At 51.6% G+C, this 15,962-nt stretch overlaps 1 protein-coding gene across 1 annotated transcript in view; it reads left to right on the plus strand.

Annotated features, from left to right (window-relative positions):
- LOC125910332 (myosin-6) overlaps positions 1-15,962 on the plus strand; it is a gene marked incomplete at its 5' end in the record, with an annotated part of 26,103 nt that continues 10,141 nt past the window's right edge. Inside the window, 24 exons of the mRNA XM_049614104.1 lie at positions 1-129; positions 394-564; positions 1,762-2,071; positions 2,744-2,814; positions 3,089-3,176; positions 3,266-3,383; positions 3,529-3,652; positions 3,925-4,061; positions 5,667-5,922; positions 6,059-6,301; positions 6,451-6,627; positions 6,915-7,060; positions 7,305-7,395; positions 9,662-10,051; positions 10,368-10,494; positions 10,593-10,711; positions 11,084-11,280; positions 11,813-11,996; positions 12,177-12,342; positions 12,453-12,577; positions 13,697-14,005; positions 14,227-14,430; positions 15,355-15,480; positions 15,684-15,959. Of these exons, the coding sequence (XP_049470061.1) occupies positions 1-129; positions 394-564; positions 1,762-2,071; positions 2,744-2,814; positions 3,089-3,176; positions 3,266-3,383; positions 3,529-3,652; positions 3,925-4,061; positions 5,667-5,922; positions 6,059-6,301; positions 6,451-6,627; positions 6,915-7,060; positions 7,305-7,395; positions 9,662-10,051; positions 10,368-10,494; positions 10,593-10,711; positions 11,084-11,280; positions 11,813-11,996; positions 12,177-12,342; positions 12,453-12,577; positions 13,697-14,005; positions 14,227-14,430; positions 15,355-15,480; positions 15,684-15,959 (4,284 nt within the window). The remainder of the gene's footprint in view (positions 130-393; positions 565-1,761; positions 2,072-2,743; positions 2,815-3,088; positions 3,177-3,265; positions 3,384-3,528; positions 3,653-3,924; positions 4,062-5,666; positions 5,923-6,058; positions 6,302-6,450; positions 6,628-6,914; positions 7,061-7,304; positions 7,396-9,661; positions 10,052-10,367; positions 10,495-10,592; positions 10,712-11,083; positions 11,281-11,812; positions 11,997-12,176; positions 12,343-12,452; positions 12,578-13,696; positions 14,006-14,226; positions 14,431-15,354; positions 15,481-15,683; positions 15,960-15,962) is intronic.

Genomic DNA, 15,962 nt, shown 5'->3' on the forward strand with positions numbered 1-15,962 from the left:
CTGGCCAAGGCAGTGTACGAGAAGATGTTCAACTGGATGGTGACACGGATCAATGCCACCCTGGAGACCAAGCAGCCACGCCAATACTTCATAGGGGTCCTGGACATCGCCGGCTTCGAGATCTTCGATGTGAGTTGGGGGAGCCTGGGTGTGGGGGAACAGTAACTCACTCATTCGCACCTGTGACCATCATGGCCAGGAGTGGGAAAGGCGGTGGGGCTCAGCGGTGATAAACACATCATCCTGTCTTCCAGTGGGGGCTCCCTCTCCCTGGCCTGACAGAGGAGGGGTCTGGCCACACTCCTAACTGGGCTGGGGCACAGGCCTGGGCTGACCCCACTGTCCTCTCAGACCTCTGCCTGCCTGACCCGCTCCACCCCTGCCCCCCCGCAGTTCAACAGCTTTGAGCAGCTGTGCATCAACTTCACCAACGAGAAGCTGCAGCAGTTCTTCAACCACCACATGTTCGTGCTGGAGCAGGAGGAGTACAAGAAGGAAGGCATCGAGTGGGAGTTCATCGACTTTGGCATGGACCTGCAGGCCTGCATCGACCTCATCGAGAAGGTGCTGCCTCCATCTTGCCACCTGTGTGTGTCACCTTCCCCTGTCATCCCAGACAGAGTGGCAGTACTGTCCCTTCTACAACCAGGATACTGGAGTCCCCAGAATCCCAAGCCTCTCTCAGACCCAGCTTCTACCCACTGTAAAGTCATGGGCATACAGAGGATGAGCCCTTTTCTTCTCTCCCCAGGACCTAAGAACTTGTCCTGCATGGTGGTCACCTCCCAGAGTCCTAAGAAGGAGATTTAGTGAGGAGAGGACTCTTGGTCCTTCTGACTTCCATAAGAAGCATCATTCATGGAAAGATCCTAGGCTGAAACTGGAGACATTTGGTTTTCCCTCCTCTTCCTGATAGCAGAGAATAAGCCTGTTTCAGCCCCTCTTGTGTATAGACTCAGAAGAGACAAGGATGTGAGGTGTGAGGCTCCCAGTGCTGGCTTGTTCTCAGTGTGCCTTTGCACTTTGTTGATACAGACCAGAGCTTGGAATAACTACCCTCACCCAGCCAGCCATTGCCCTTCAGAAAATGCGAGCTTACCAGAAGCTTTGGGTGGTTATCCAGGGTGCTGCTCTTCCAGAAGCCTCAGAATTGCCTGAAATTATATGGGAAAGAGAAACAGAAAGAGAGAGAGAGAGAGAGAGAGAGAGAGAGAGAGAGAGAGAGAATGAACATGCCTTTTTCCAGGGAGACATCTTTAGTTTAATCAAATTCTCATTACAATTCCTGCCCCAAGAAAAGTCAAGAATTACCATCCTTTTTGAAGAGCAGGATGTTGTACAGAACCTGGATCCCTCTAACCATCCCTTGAAGAACTGTTACCCGTCATATAGACAGGGTTCTGGCCTGTCCCTTAGTCTGGCACCTCTGACACATACATACTCCTTGCCCTGGGGCAAGGAGTCTTACAAGAAGAAGGGACTTGCTGCAAGGCCTTGGGACCTTGCAGGACAACTGGGAGCACAGGGCTCTTTGTTAGGTCCACTGGGGCAAAAAGAGGTTATGTAGGCCAGAATAGAATTGGATTTAGGTTGATTCCAAGAATATTAGGTTCCTATACTGTGACAGAAGGTGCTAGCACAGAGTTTCTGTAGCCTGCCCGCTATACTGGGCTGTAGTCTTTCCTCTGGTAGGGTGTGGGACTCTGGAATCTTGGGAGTGCATGCAATAATGCTCTCTCTGCTTCCTCCCCTTGCTCTCAGCCCATGGGCATCATGTCTATCCTGGAGGAGGAGTGCATGTTCCCCAAGGCCACTGACATGACCTTCAAGGCCAAGCTGTATGACAACCACCTGGGCAAGTCCAACAATTTCCAGAAGCCACGCAATGTCAAGGGGAAGCAGGAAGCTCACTTCTCCCTGATCCACTATGCTGGCACTGTGGACTACAACATCCTGGGCTGGCTGGAGAAGAACAAAGACCCACTCAACGAGACAGTGGTGGGCTTGTACCAGAAGTCCTCCCTCAAGCTCATGGCCACACTCTTCTCCTCATATGCTTCTGCTGATGTTGGTAAGAGGGCAGCCCCTGTATTGGGCCAGAGCAATTCTTAAGTTGTGAGGGGCCAGGGTCTCACTGCTTCAAACCATGTGACCATAGAGGCAGAAGGGAGCCTGCTTTCCAGTCACAGGATGGGGGTCAGGAGATACCACAGGCATCCATCTGTACCTGATCTCTGAAAGTGCCATTTTCCACTTTGTGCTATGGATATTGGTGTACATGTCTTGTGTCTCCTCAAGACTGTGAGCAACTGGAGGCCAGTGAGGGTGTCATGCATCCCTGCACCAGGCCCAGCATAGAGTCATGCCTGTAGGAGGATCACTGAACATCTGGTAGAACAAGTGAGTGTCCCGTTCAGAGAAGGAAAAGAGAGGGTGTGGACTGGAATGAGGAGGATGAACTATGAGAAGGAAGGTAGACCATGGAAAGATGTAAGCATGAAGGGCGGAGTTAGAAGGTGGGAGAAAAGCACTGGTATTATTTCAGCATATACCATGTAGCAAGCAAACTTATCTAATCTTCATCACATCTTTTAGAGGCAGTTACCATTCTCCTCCTGGAAAACCTAAGACATGGAGAATCACTTTGTGAAGTCACATGGCTAGTGAGGGGCAGAACCCTGCCCCTGCCAAAGGGTTCCTCCACTTTCAGGCTCTGGCTTCTCATCTCTTTTCTTGTTATTAGGGGACAGCAGCAAAGGCAAAGGAGGGAAGAAAAAAGGCTCATCCTTTCAGACAGTGTCAGCCCTCCACCGGGTAAGAAGGACACAGAGATGCCAAGAGGCCCATGGTGGGCAGGCCCAGCCCTTTGGCTGTCACCCTAACCTGATGCTCTGAGTTTGGGAATGAAAGAAGTTAGAGTTATGTGGTCATTTTGGGCATGGGAGTTCTACACAAGCCTGAATTCACATCATAAATTATATGTCAACTCTCTGTCCCTTGGAGAGTTCTGGAGACAAGCTGTCAGGGGCTCGGGGACCAAAAAGATGGTTCTTGTGGCTTCTGAGTCCCCACTCTTATCCACCCCCAGGAGAATCTGAATAAGCTTATGACCAACCTGAGGACCACCCACCCTCACTTTGTGCGCTGCATCATCCCCAATGAAAGGAAGGCTCCGGGTGAGCGATGTGTAAGGGTCTAATCTAGAGAGGGTACCTGGCATCCACTTGCCTTGAGGTTGACCCTTTCTCCTCTTTTCCTGCTGCAGGGGTGATGGACAATCCCCTGGTCATGCACCAGCTGCGCTGTAACGGTGTGCTGGAGGGTATCCGCATCTGCAGGAAGGGCTTCCCCAACCGCATCCTCTATGGAGATTTCCGGCAGAGGTGGATACAGGGTGCCCTGGAGCTGAGGAAACAGGGGGAAACTGGGAAGACCTGGTGGGGAGGGGAGTCCACAGGTGGCCCTGAATGCTGTGGGCAGAGCAGGTCAGCACAGAACGTGGGTGACTTGGGGCACCTCCCTCTCCAGGTATCGCATCCTGAACCCAACGGCCATCCCTGAGGGCCAATTCATTGACAGCAGGAAAGGGGCAGAGAAGCTGCTGGGTTCCCTGGACATTGACCACAACCAGTACAAGTTCGGCCACACCAAGGTGGGTCTAAAGCCCCACAGCGTGGAGTTGCAGGACGCCCAGCCATGTTAAGCGGAGCAGCTAGGAGTTTAGAAGGCAGGCCTCTGAATCCTGGCTTCCTGAATCAACCCAAGGGCTGGAACCCAGGCTTCCTTTCTGTCTTCTTTTTCATATTTCACTCTGAGGTCTAGGATATATGGGTGATGGATCCCCTAGGAGCTCAGTCAGCACCTCCCACCTACTTCCTCCACCCTAGCTACCCTCCTCTGAGGCTGTGGCTCTCTTGCCCACAGGTGTTCTTCAAGGCGGGGCTGCTGGGTCTGCTGGAGGAGATGCGGGACGAGAGGCTGAGCCGCATCATCACCCGCATCCAAGCACAAGCCCGGGGCCAGCTCATGCGCATTGAGTTCAAGAAGATCGTGGAACGCAGGTGAGGTGAAGGAAAGGGAAAGGCTCTCCCAGAGATATAAGAGGCAAACAAGCAGTGCTAATTGGTGTGGGTCAGATGACCTGAGTTCAAATTCTGGCTTCACCACTCACTAGCTGGCTTGAGCAAGTGACTTTACCACTCTGGGTCTCATTTTGAATTCTTTGAAAAAAAAAAAAAAGAAAATTCTTCATAAGCAAATGCAAATTAAGCTTCAATGAGATACCATTTAAAAACACTAGATTGACAAAAATCAAGAAGTCTGTAAATTAGTGCAACCTCCCTGAAAAAACAATGTATTATTTCTTAAAGATGGACTATTGTGGGGCACCTGGGTGGCTCAGTTGGTTAAGTGTCTGGCTGTTGATTTCAGCTCAGGTTATGATCTCAGTTTCGTGGATTCAAGCCCCACATCATGCTCTGCGCTGACCACGCAGAGTCTGCCTGGGATTCTCCCTCTGTCTCTGCCCTTCTCCCCCACCCCCTGCTCACACTCTCTCTGTCTCTCTCAAAATAAATAAATAAACGTTTAAAAATATTAAAAAAAAAACAAATATAAAGATGGGCAATTGTAAGGGCACATGGCTGGCTCAGTTGGTAGAGCATGCGGCTCTTGATCTCGGGGTTGTGAGTTTGAGTCCTGTGTTGGGTATAGCATCACTTAAAAAAAAAAAAAAAAGATGGACTATTGCATACCTTCCAATTCCACTTCTAAGTGCATTCCCACAGAAACTCCTGCACATGTACAACATGAGACAAAAAAAGAATATAGCATCATTGACGAGCAGCAAAGATTTGGAAACAACTCCAATTTTCATCCCCGGGGGAATGGGTAAATAGTAGAATAGTTGTTCAGTGGAATATTATAAAGCAATGAAAGGAGGGACTTACAACTACATGGTACAATGTGTATGAGCCTCAAAAGCATATTGTTGAGTGAACAAAAGCAAGTCACAGAAGGATACATACAGTGTAATGCAATTTTTATAAAACTCAGAGATAACAAAAAACAGTAACATATTGTTTAAAGACACATACGCATTGAGTTAAAGTATGTTTTGAGAAAGTAAGGAAATGAAAAACACAAGATTCAGGATAGTGGCTACTTCTGGTGGGGGGACCAGGAAAGAGGATGGAGAGAAGCACACAGGTTGAATCAACACTGATAATGGCTCTAGTTGTTGTTTGAACAATTGATAGGTTCATGGTTCGTGATTTTATTTCATGCTTCATAATTTACATATATGCTATAGATATTCTTACCTGTGAAATACAAGTTTTAACATATTTGCAGTTCTTATGGGATTAAAAACACTGAACTTAGTAGACATTCTGAGTGGCATAGCTTTCATTACTACTAGTGCCCCAGAAGGGAAGATATAAACTGTCCTCTGGTTGAATTGTTCAATTAATAAATATTTATTGAGTAACTCCATGATCAGTGAGGTAATGTTGGAGTGGGGTTGTATATCAAGGCGCAAGACAGGGCTCCAGCACTCTGGTGCCTACAAACTTGCTTAGATGGGCTGGGAGCCAACTGCAGTCGGTCCCATGTTTGGGAAGTGCTCTTTCTGAATGCTCTTTCCCACCTCCATGTTTCCTTCCCAGGGATGCCCTATTGGTAATCCAGTGGAACATTCGGGCCTTCATGGGGGTCAAGAACTGGCCCTGGATGAAGCTCTACTTCAAGATCAAGCCACTGCTGAAGAGCGCAGAGACAGAGAAGGAGATGGCCACCATGAAGGAGGAGTTTGGGCGCATCAAAGAGGCACTGGAGAAGTCAGAGGCTCGCCGCAAGGAGCTGGAGGAGAAGATGGTGTCCCTGCTGCAGGAGAAGAATGACCTCCAGCTCCAAGTGCAGGCGGTAAAGCCACGCAATTATCTCTTCATGCCTCCCCCTTTATTCCCCTGGATTATAGCCCATCTCATCCCCAGGGACTGAGGTCCTGTGTTTCTTCTCTCTTTAATCACCAGTTCTGCTCTCCTTCCTCATCTCCCAGGAACAAGATAACCTCAATGATGCAGAGGAGCGCTGTGACCAGCTGATCAAGAACAAGATCCAGCTGGAGGCCAAGGTGAAGGAGATGACAGAGAGGCTGGAGGATGAGGAGGAGATGAATGCAGAGCTCACTGCCAAGAAGCGCAAGCTGGAAGATGAGTGCTCTGAGCTCAAGAAGGACATTGATGACCTGGAGCTGACGCTGGCCAAGGTGGAGAAGGAGAAGCATGCAACAGAGAACAAGGTGAGGGCAGCTCCTTCTGGCTCCAGCCCAGGTCTCCTCAGGATTCCCAAACCACAAGGTGGTCCTGGTCCTTGGCATTGGACATCCCCATAGACATCTCCAGGCTGGTGACCTGTGACCCTAAAGGGGATGGGGGTCTTGGTTGGCAGGTGAAGAACCTGACAGAGGAAATGGCTGGGCTAGATGAGATCATCGCCAAGCTGACCAAGGAAAAGAAGGCTCTGCAGGAGGCCCACCAGCAAGCCCTAGATGACCTTCAGGCTGAGGAGGACAAGGCCAACACACTGACTAAGTCTAAGGTCAAACTGGAGCAGCAGGTGGATGATGTGAGTAGTAAGAGCCATGCTCTGTCTCTCTCAGGTCAGGATTTTGCAGGCAACATCAATGGCCAAGGAGTTCCTGGTACTTAGAGCTAACCTCTATGACCCCTGAAGCCTCTTTGCCCTCTGCAATTCCTCACTAGACTAGGACTCAGAATTTTTTGTGCTTGCAGGGATTTCTCTGCTAGTTTGACCTCCAATCCCGCTGGACTTTGACTTTAGAAGGGAACAGAAGAGCATGTACTGTGGATCTCATGTTTTCTATACCTTGTTTATTTTCTTCTCTCCACCAGCTGGAGGGATCCCTGGAGCAGGAGAAGAAGGTTCGTATGGACCTGGAGCGAGCAAAGCGGAAGCTGGAGGGTGACCTGAAGCTGACCCAGGAAAGCATCATGGACCTGGAGAATGACAAGCAGCAGCTTGAAGAAAAACTCAAGAAGTAGGAGCCTGGGGTGTCCCAGAGGGGCAAATGGAGGTGTCTGGCCTGAGGGTTAGAGCACAGGATGCCACAACCCCACTGGCCATGACTGTCCCGGGCACAGTGTGAATGAGGAAGTCAAACAGCACTCCCTCATTCACCCTCTGCACCAGTGGGGAGGGGACTTGTCCTAGCATGCCAGGCAAGAGAAGAGAATGGGCACAGAGGACGGAAGACCACCTGTCACCCCTCCCTTCTCCTCCAGGAAGGAGTTTGACATTAATCAGCAGAACAGTAAGATTGAGGATGAGCAGGCACTGGCCCTTCAGCTGCAGAAGAAACTGAAGGAAAACCAGGTGAAGTTCTTCCTGGTGCAGCCAAATGCGGAGCTCAGTGGTGAGGCAGCTGAGGCTGCAAGAGCTCTGTAGGGTTCCAGACAGCATCTACAACTCCAGGCGGCCTTGGAGACGCCATGCCCCCTGACTTGGCACTTGGGAACACCAGCCTTCCCCCATTAGAGCAATGAGTCTTATTTCAGCAGGCCTATTTTGGGAGGCAAACAAGCCTACTAAAAGGGCTCTCTTGATGAGCTGTGCCCTGTCTCATGGGTTTTTTTCCTCCAGCACAAATGACAGGGTTCAAGTCTCCTCTTGCTCTTCTTCTGGTACTTCCTCCCTCTACATGGAGGTGAGGAGGGCCTTCATGGAGCACCTTCCTATGGAGTGCTCTGATCATACTCTTCCCAGGTACTGACCCTATGGTATTCAGTCAACTCCTACAACCCTGAGCAATTCACTTCCCCTTGCTGAGTCTCAGATTCTCTTCTCACCTGTGAAATGAGATAATAGCACCTGCCTTACAGAAGGCCAGAGGAGATAATGTTTATAAAACCACTTAGACAGCTAGCAGTCAGCCTGCCACTAGCTAGAAGGTGTTCTTTTATTTTCTCCATGGCCTTCTCATCCCTCTGCAGGAGGAGATTAAATTAACAGCCATAGCCACCCTTACTTTTAGTGCACCCTGAATTTTAACGTGCTTTTAGTCCTGTGTTTGTCAGAAGAGCCCTGGAAGCAAGGCAGACAGGTACTGCGATCCCATTTTATAGCTACAGAAACTGCATGACCAGGTCTGGACATAGTGGCCACAAAGACAGCAGGCACTCAACTATTACAGGCAAGGCCTTATCCTCTGATTTTCTGGTCACACTGTGGCTATTGGAGAGCACTGAACTCCCCTCAGCATTCGGGGCCCATGGTCCAGGCTACAAGTGATACATGAACACAATTCCACTCATTTGGGGAGCTGCTCAGGGGCTAGCCTGCCTTCAGTGATAATTTACCCTTCCATTTTCTTGGATGCCCCTCTCAGTTATAGCCAGAATATTAGGACATTCTCCAGGTTCTTCTATTTGGGTCTAGGCAAACTCTTTGGCCCTTAGACCCAGAACAACAGTGCTATTATCCTCACCAGGTCTTGGCTGTAGGCTGAGGCCCTCCTTCTTCCTGCCCAAGCTCTTGCACATAGTCCTACCTTCCTCATCTTGAGAGCAGAGGCATGGTGGCCCTCTCTCTCCTGCTCCCAGGGCCCACCCACAGACATTCCATTAACACTGTCCTCAACCACAGATTCAGGGATTCCACTGACTGATACTCCCTTTTGCTCCTGGCTGGTCAGGGAACAGATCAAAATGAAAGATGGGACATTCTCCCAATTTAGTCAAGGCCAAGGAAAAGGCCAGAAAAATGAGGTAGGGGCATGATGATGAAAAGGCCAACTTTCTAGCACTCACCTGGCCTGGAAGGGAACAACAAAAGTAGAACCCACCCTAGACATAAATAAGGCAACCCCTGGAGAGTGAGGAGTATAGTTGACTGGACTTCGTGGTGAACCTGGAAGATTACAAACATTAAAAAAAATTTTTTTTAATGTTTATTTTTGAGAGAGAGAGAAAAAGAGAGAGAGAGAGAGAGAGAGAAAGCGTAAGTGGGAGAAAGGCAGAGAGAGAGGGAGACACAGAATCGGAAGCAGGCTCCAGGCTCCAGAGCTGTCAGTGCAGAGTCCGATGTGGGGCTTTAACTCACGAACCGTGAGATCATGACCTGAGCTGAGGTCAGATGCTCAACTGACTGAGCCACCCAGGAGCCCGGATTATAAACACTTTGATTGTTTTAAGGCATATTATTGCAACTGTTTGTAAGATACAAGCACCAGCTTTCCTGCCTTATGTTTAGCAGAGCAGAGTCTAGTGAATCTGTGGAATCTTTGAGATTCAGGATCTCACAGGAGCTCCAAATCCCCATCTGAACACAGATTCTCTGGATTCAGGGCTGCAGATTCTCAGACTGAGTCTAAATGTCTCTAGGAAGTGCTTTGAGGATTCAGCTTCAACCAAATTGATATTGATGGTCTGTGCATCACAGAATGTCTAGCAGCACCCCTGGCCTCTACCCACTAGATGGCAAGTCATGACAAGCAAAAATGTCTACACACATTGCCAACTATCCCCCATGGCACAAAACTTTCCCTAGTTGAGAACCATTGCTCTGGAGAGACCTGCATGTTCTAGAGCCCTGGGGTGGGGTCTGCAGGCGGTGGGTCTGAGCTTTCTGTGTCCTGGCCCAGGCTCGCATCGAGGAGCTGGAGGAGGAGCTGGAGGCCGAGCGCACCGCCAGGGCCAAGGTGGAGAAGCTGCGCTCAGACCTGTCCCGGGAGCTGGAGGAGATCAGCGAGCGGCTGGAAGAGGCCGGCGGGGCCACGTCCGTGCAGATCGAGATGAACAAGAAGCGCGAGGCCGAGTTCCAGAAGATGAGGCGGGACCTGGAGGAGGCCACGCTGCAGCACGAGGCCACGGCGGCGGCCCTGCGCAAGAAGCACGCCGACAGCGTGGCCGAGCTGGGCGAGCAGATCGACAACCTGCAGCGTGTGAAGCAGAAGCTGGAGAAGGAGAAGAGTGAGTTCAAGCTGGAGCTGGATGATGTCACCTCCAACATGGAGCAGATCATCAAGGCCAAGGTGGGCTGCCCTCTCACCCTTCTTGCCCCCTTCTCTGTCTCAGTGGCCTTCCTTCCACTGTCTCTGCCCTGTCTTCTCATCGTCACCCCTTCATCACCTCTTGGTCTCTGTCTTGCTCTCTCCCTCACCCTCCCTCCCTCTGCCCACAGCTCTTCACCATCTCTCCTTTAGTTCATGTACCCTTTTCAGACTGTTCCTGTCAGCACCTCTCTTTTTCACCCCACTGATCCCTGTGCTCTCCCCACCTTGGCCTTCCCATCCTTTCTCTGGTCCACCCAGCCCCTTTCCATGACAAGTTGTCCCTTACTGCCTGAAGGCAAACCTGGAGAAGGTGTCCCGGACACTGGAGGACCAGGCCAATGAGTACCGTGCAAAGCTGGAAGAGACCCAACGCTCCCTCAATGACCTCACCACCCAGCGAGCTAAGCTGCAGACTGAAAATGGTGGGTGCCCCTCACCAGCCCTGCGCCTTCCTGAGGGTCAGGTACTAGTTGCCCCCTTCCGTAGCCCACAAATCCGTCCCTCTTATTCCCACCTCCAGGGGAGCTGTCTCGGCAGCTGGATGAGAAGGAGGCACTGATCTCCCAGCTGACCCGAGGCAAGCTCTCCTATACCCAGCAGCTGGAGGACCTCAAGAGGCAGCTGGAGGAGGAGGGCAAGGTGAGGCGCAGCTAGGGACAGTGAGACAGGCTTGATGGCAATGCTGGACAATTAACATCAAGACCAGGATTAGGGGTCTAGAGACTGGAGAGAATCCTCTGTGGTGGAAAGAGCCTCAATCTAGCTTCCTCTACACTCCAGCTAAGCCACACCTCAACATCATCAAATGCCTCTTTCCTCATTTGTAAGGGGGTGGGGTGGGCAAACTGGGAGGCTACTCCAAGATGCTGAGATTCCACACCAGCCCTCACTCTAATTGAGGCTGGGCTTGTTTGAAGTCCATAGATATGAAAAGGATCTAGAGAATGATGGTGGTGGGGCATTCCCTCCTCCCTTCCTCAGATGAGCCTGTCAGTGCCCACCTCTCCCCAGGCAAAGAACGCCCTGGCCCATGCACTGCAGTCAGCCCGACATGACTGTGACCTGCTGCGGGAGCAGTATGAGGAGGAGACGGAGGCCAAGGCTGAGTTGCAGCGCGTCCTGTCCAAGGCCAACTCAGAGGTGGCCCAATGGAGGACCAAGTATGAGACAGATGCCATCCAGAGGACTGAAGAGCTCGAAGAGGCCAAGTGAGTTCGGGGCAGTCCCCCACCCAATTCTAAGAGAGGAAGGAGCAAGACAGGCAGAGTGGGCATGGGAAGGAGATCTGAGGAGGGTGGAAGAAGCATGGGGGCTAACAGAGATGGTTGAAAGGGAGCCTGGATCTTGTGTTCTGAGTGAACCTGGCTGGCCCTGACTCACTTCCTGTGACGCATGAGCTTTTGGCTCGGGTTATACCTGACGCTCACGTATAAGACGAGCAAAAAGCTTGTTGGTCAGAGGAGCTTCCATCGATCAGCCTGGTATGGGAAGGGGTGGGGGTTGTCACCCAGAGGTCACTGCATGTAGGGAAGACATTCTGTCCTAGGCACTCGCAGGCTTAGGTTGCTCGAGGCTAGGGACGCAGGGCCTAAAGGGCTGTTCAGGGTCCCAAGGTATTGTGGGGAGGAGGATTGGGTCATCCTGGTCTGGGGAGGAGGTGGTTCCAAGGTCCCACTGTTCCCAGGTAGAATCACACACACACACACACACACACACACACACACTAACTGCCCCGGGCAGGAAGAAGCTGGCCCAGCGGCTGCAGGATGCCGAGGAGGCCGTGGAGGCCGTCAACGCCAAGTGCTCATCCCTGGAGAAGACCAAGCACCGGCTGCAGAATGAGATCGAGGACCTGATGGTGGATGTGGAGCGCTCCAATGCAGCCGCCGCAGCCCTGGACAAGAAGCAGAGGAATTTCGACAAGGTGGGCCCAAGCTGGGGGCCGCAGCCAGGGGCGGAGCAGGGAGGCCAACGTCACCATGAAGACTGGGACCTCCTCCTTGAGGGCAGGGGAGGAGGCTGAGCCCAGCCCAGGGACCTGGGCAGGCCCTGGAGCGGGGCTGGGGCGGGGCTGGGGGCCACGCAGTGAGCCAGGTCCCCGCAGATCCTGGCCGAGTGGAAGCAGAAGTATGAGGAGTCGCAGTCAGAGCTGGAGTCCTCGCAGAAGGAGGCGCGCTCTCTCAGCACAGAGCTCTTCAAGCTCAAGAATGCCTACGAGGAGTCCCTGGAGCACCTGGAGACCTTCAAGCGGGAGAACAAGAACCTTCAGGGTGCGCTGAGGCCTGAGAGACCACGGAGGGGCGGGGGAGGGGGAGACAGGGAGGGCCACACTGGGCAGGGAAAACTCAGGCTTTGGGCTTTCTGGCCCTCTGACCCCCAGAGGAGATCTCTGACCTGACTGAGCAGCTGGGAGAAGGAGGGAAGAATGCACATGAGCTGGAGAAGGTCCGCAAGCAGCTAGAAGTGGAGAAGTTGGAGCTGCAGTCGGCCCTGGAGGAGGCAGAAGTGAGAGGCTGTCTCTGCCCACACCCTTACCTCATACCCTCTCTTACCTACCCTGTCTTGTTTCTGACTCCCCACTCTCCTTCACCTGGGGGTGGCGCTGACCCCAAGACAAAAGTTATTAGCTCCTTTTTTAGTCTACCTACTATCTGGTACCCATGACTACCTCCAAAGCCAAGGTCTGCCCCAAGAAAATCATCCCAGTCTGATTATAAGTCATAAGGTTATGTTTCCTATCATGTCTATAAAGTGGTTATCATAATAACCCCTCAGACATTAAGTGGGCTTCAGAGTCAAACAGATCTGAATGTGAAATTTGGCTTCAGAACCTCCACTGTGTCATTGGGCCAGTTTCTTAACCTCTCTGTACCTTCTTTTACTTATCTCTAATGGAATTAATTGTACATACCTAATAAGATGTTATGCGTTATTACTAAGATTAAATGAGGTAACAAACTTAAGCACTTAATATATATTTGCTATTATTACTATTCATTTTTAAGAACCTAGGGAAAGTCCTGAGTTAGGGGGTTTCTAACATTTTTCACTAAAGGGTAAGTGACCCAGGAAACAAAGATAAAGTTTGGAATATGTGGTCATAAAAATCTCCCACTTTTCTTTTTACATTTATTTATTTTTGAGAGACAGAGAGAGACAGAGCGTGAGCAAGGGAGGGGCAGAGAGACAGAATCAGAAGCAGGCTCCAGGCTCTAAGCTGTCAACACAGAGCCCGACCCGGGGCTCGAACCCACAAACCATAAGATCATGACCTGAGCTGAAGTCGGACACTTAACCGACTGAGCCACCCAGGCGCCCCGAAAAATCTCCCACTTTTCTATGATGTTTAGAGGGTCAGGATTACGCAGTGTTGGTACTAGAGTGTTTTGGCGATTGCGAGGGTCAAACCCTTTCCTTGACAGAGGAAACCCAGAGCATCCTGCACTTCCTCTGCCAGGGCACCCTGGTGGTCTGGGATGCAGGTCTCACCTGCATCTTTTCCCAGGCCTTCCTCTCCAGAGGCCGTAGTCCTGGCTGATACCCTGCATACTTTTGGCCTCCCTCCCCACCTTGCCCTGTGCCCTGACTGTCTGCCTTGGACCCTCTCTCCCCACCTTCTTCCAGGCCTCCCTGGAGCATGAGGAGGGCAAGATCCTCCGGGCCCAGCTGGAGTTCAACCAGATCAAGGCAGAGATCGAGCGGAAGCTGGCAGAGAAGGACGAGGAGATGGAGCAGGCCAAGCGGAACCACCTGCGGGTGGTGGACTCGCTGCAGACCTCCCTGGATGCAGAGACACGCAGCCGCAACGAGGCCCTGCGGGTGAAGAAGAAGATGGAGGGCGACCTCAATGAGATGGAGATCCAGCTGAGCCACGCCAATCGCATGGCCGCTGAGGCCCAGAAGCAAGTCAAGGGTCTCCAGAGCTTGCTGAAGGTACATGGAGACTCCTGACGCAGGAAGTCACCTTACTCAGAGACAGACTGGCCTCCATGTGGCCAAGTTGGTGGTGATGTCCCCTGGCCACTGCAGAGACATCTCACAGGCCCTCCTGACCCACCATATTGGGCTCCGCACCGGCATCCATCCTAGTGTAACAGCCTTCCGATGGGCCCAGAGGCCAGCCGCTCTCTCATGCCCACCCTCCTGATCTGCAGGACACCCAGATCCAGCTGGACGACGCAGTCCGTGCCAACGACGACCTGAAGGAGAATATCGCCATCGTGGAGCGGCGTAACAACCTGCTGCAGGCTGAGCTGGAGGAGCTGCGGGCTGTGGTGGAGCAGACGGAGCGGTCTCGGAAGCTGGCGGAGCAGGAGCTGATCGAGACCAGCGAGCGGGTGCAGCTGCTGCATTCCCAGGTGAGCAGGTCAGGGGCCGTGTGGACAAACCTGCTGAGTGGCAGAGGCCGGGACACCACAGAAGCTTCTGAACCAGATGCTCTGAGTGAGTATGTCCAACCAGAATGGCAAGTTGCTTCATCTGTTGGGCCATCTCTCATCTGTCAGTCATGGCTGTCGGAATCACTACCTTGAGAAGAGGGCCTACACTTAAAAGCTAATGGGGTCGTGATTGGTTGGCGAGATCCACCAAAGTCACAAATCTGGGAGCGGTGAAATGCGTGCTGTCATCTGACATCCCTGATCTGGAGGACAGCCCCCAGATTCCTCTGTAGAGGGAGATGTGGGGCATTTAACGAAGTACAAGTGCATCTACTTGTAAGCCAAATTCTCAACGGAACACCATTTTTCTGCAGTCCCATACACAGTGATGTCAGCTCTTCTCTGCAATGAGTTTTCAGTTTTCGTGTCCATCTTACTGCAGGGTCCTGTGGGCCTTTTTGCTGTAATCTAGTATGTGTGGGAATGATATCATCCACTGACTCCACCCCCTCTTCATTACTGTACTATATTCTTTCTGCAACTGTAATCATTTCCAGGATATTGTCCTGGTAAAAAGTTGTTCCCATTTTCCCTGCAATATTTTCATGCTCCTGAATAGACACATTACGAAAGATGTCAGGAGAAGAATTGCAGACCTTTCGCTGCTTGAAGTCTTTCTTCAGAGCTGAGTAATTTTAGATAAACCTCAAGAACATATCTGTTTTCATAAGAAAAGGGAAAGCTGATACAAAACATGGAATACACAATAACAAAGGATACAAGGAATAAATAAAAACAAGACTTTAAAAAAAATGACTGGTTTTAATTTTCTGTGGATACAGGTGTAGAATCAAATAACAAAGTATCTACTTGATAGTTTTCTCTACCTGTACGTGTATCTAGAACACCAGCCTCATCAACCAAAAGAAAAAGATGGAGTCAGACCTGTCCCAGCTTCATACTGAAGTGGAGGAGGCCGTGCAGGAGTGCAGGAACGCCGAGGAGAAGGCCAAGAAGGCCATCATGGATGTGAGTGACTGCTCCCCTTCCTGCCCCCGCTAAAGACATGGGGCCCTGGGTCCAGGCCAGGCCACTGTGCCGTGGCAAGTTGACTCTGTAGCTGCGTGAGTCTGAGGGCCTCGGGAAACAAACGCCACGATGGGAAAAAGGTGATCCTCAAGGGACAAGAGGCCCCGGGCCTCTGTTCTTTTACACGTGTCTCCCGTCCCCAGGCTGCCATGATGGCAGAGGAGCTGAAGAAGGAGCAGGACACCAGCGCCCACCTGGAGCGCATGAAGAAGAACATGGAGCAGACCATCAAGGACCTGCAGCACAGGCTGGATGAGGCCGAGCAGATCGCCCTCAAGGGCGGCAAGAAGCAGCTGCAGAAGCTGGAGGCCCGGGTGCGGGAGCTGGAGAATGAGCTGGAGGCCGAGCAGAAGCGCAACGCGGAGTCGGTCAAGGGCATGAGGAAGAGTGAGCGTCGCATCAAGGAGCTGACCTACCAGGTG

The sequence above is a fragment of the Panthera uncia genome (genome assembly GCF_023721935.1).
Source record: "Panthera uncia isolate 11264 chromosome B3 unlocalized genomic scaffold, Puncia_PCG_1.0 HiC_scaffold_1, whole genome shotgun sequence".
In the NCBI taxonomy this organism is placed as follows: domain Eukaryota; kingdom Metazoa; phylum Chordata; class Mammalia; order Carnivora; family Felidae; genus Panthera; species Panthera uncia.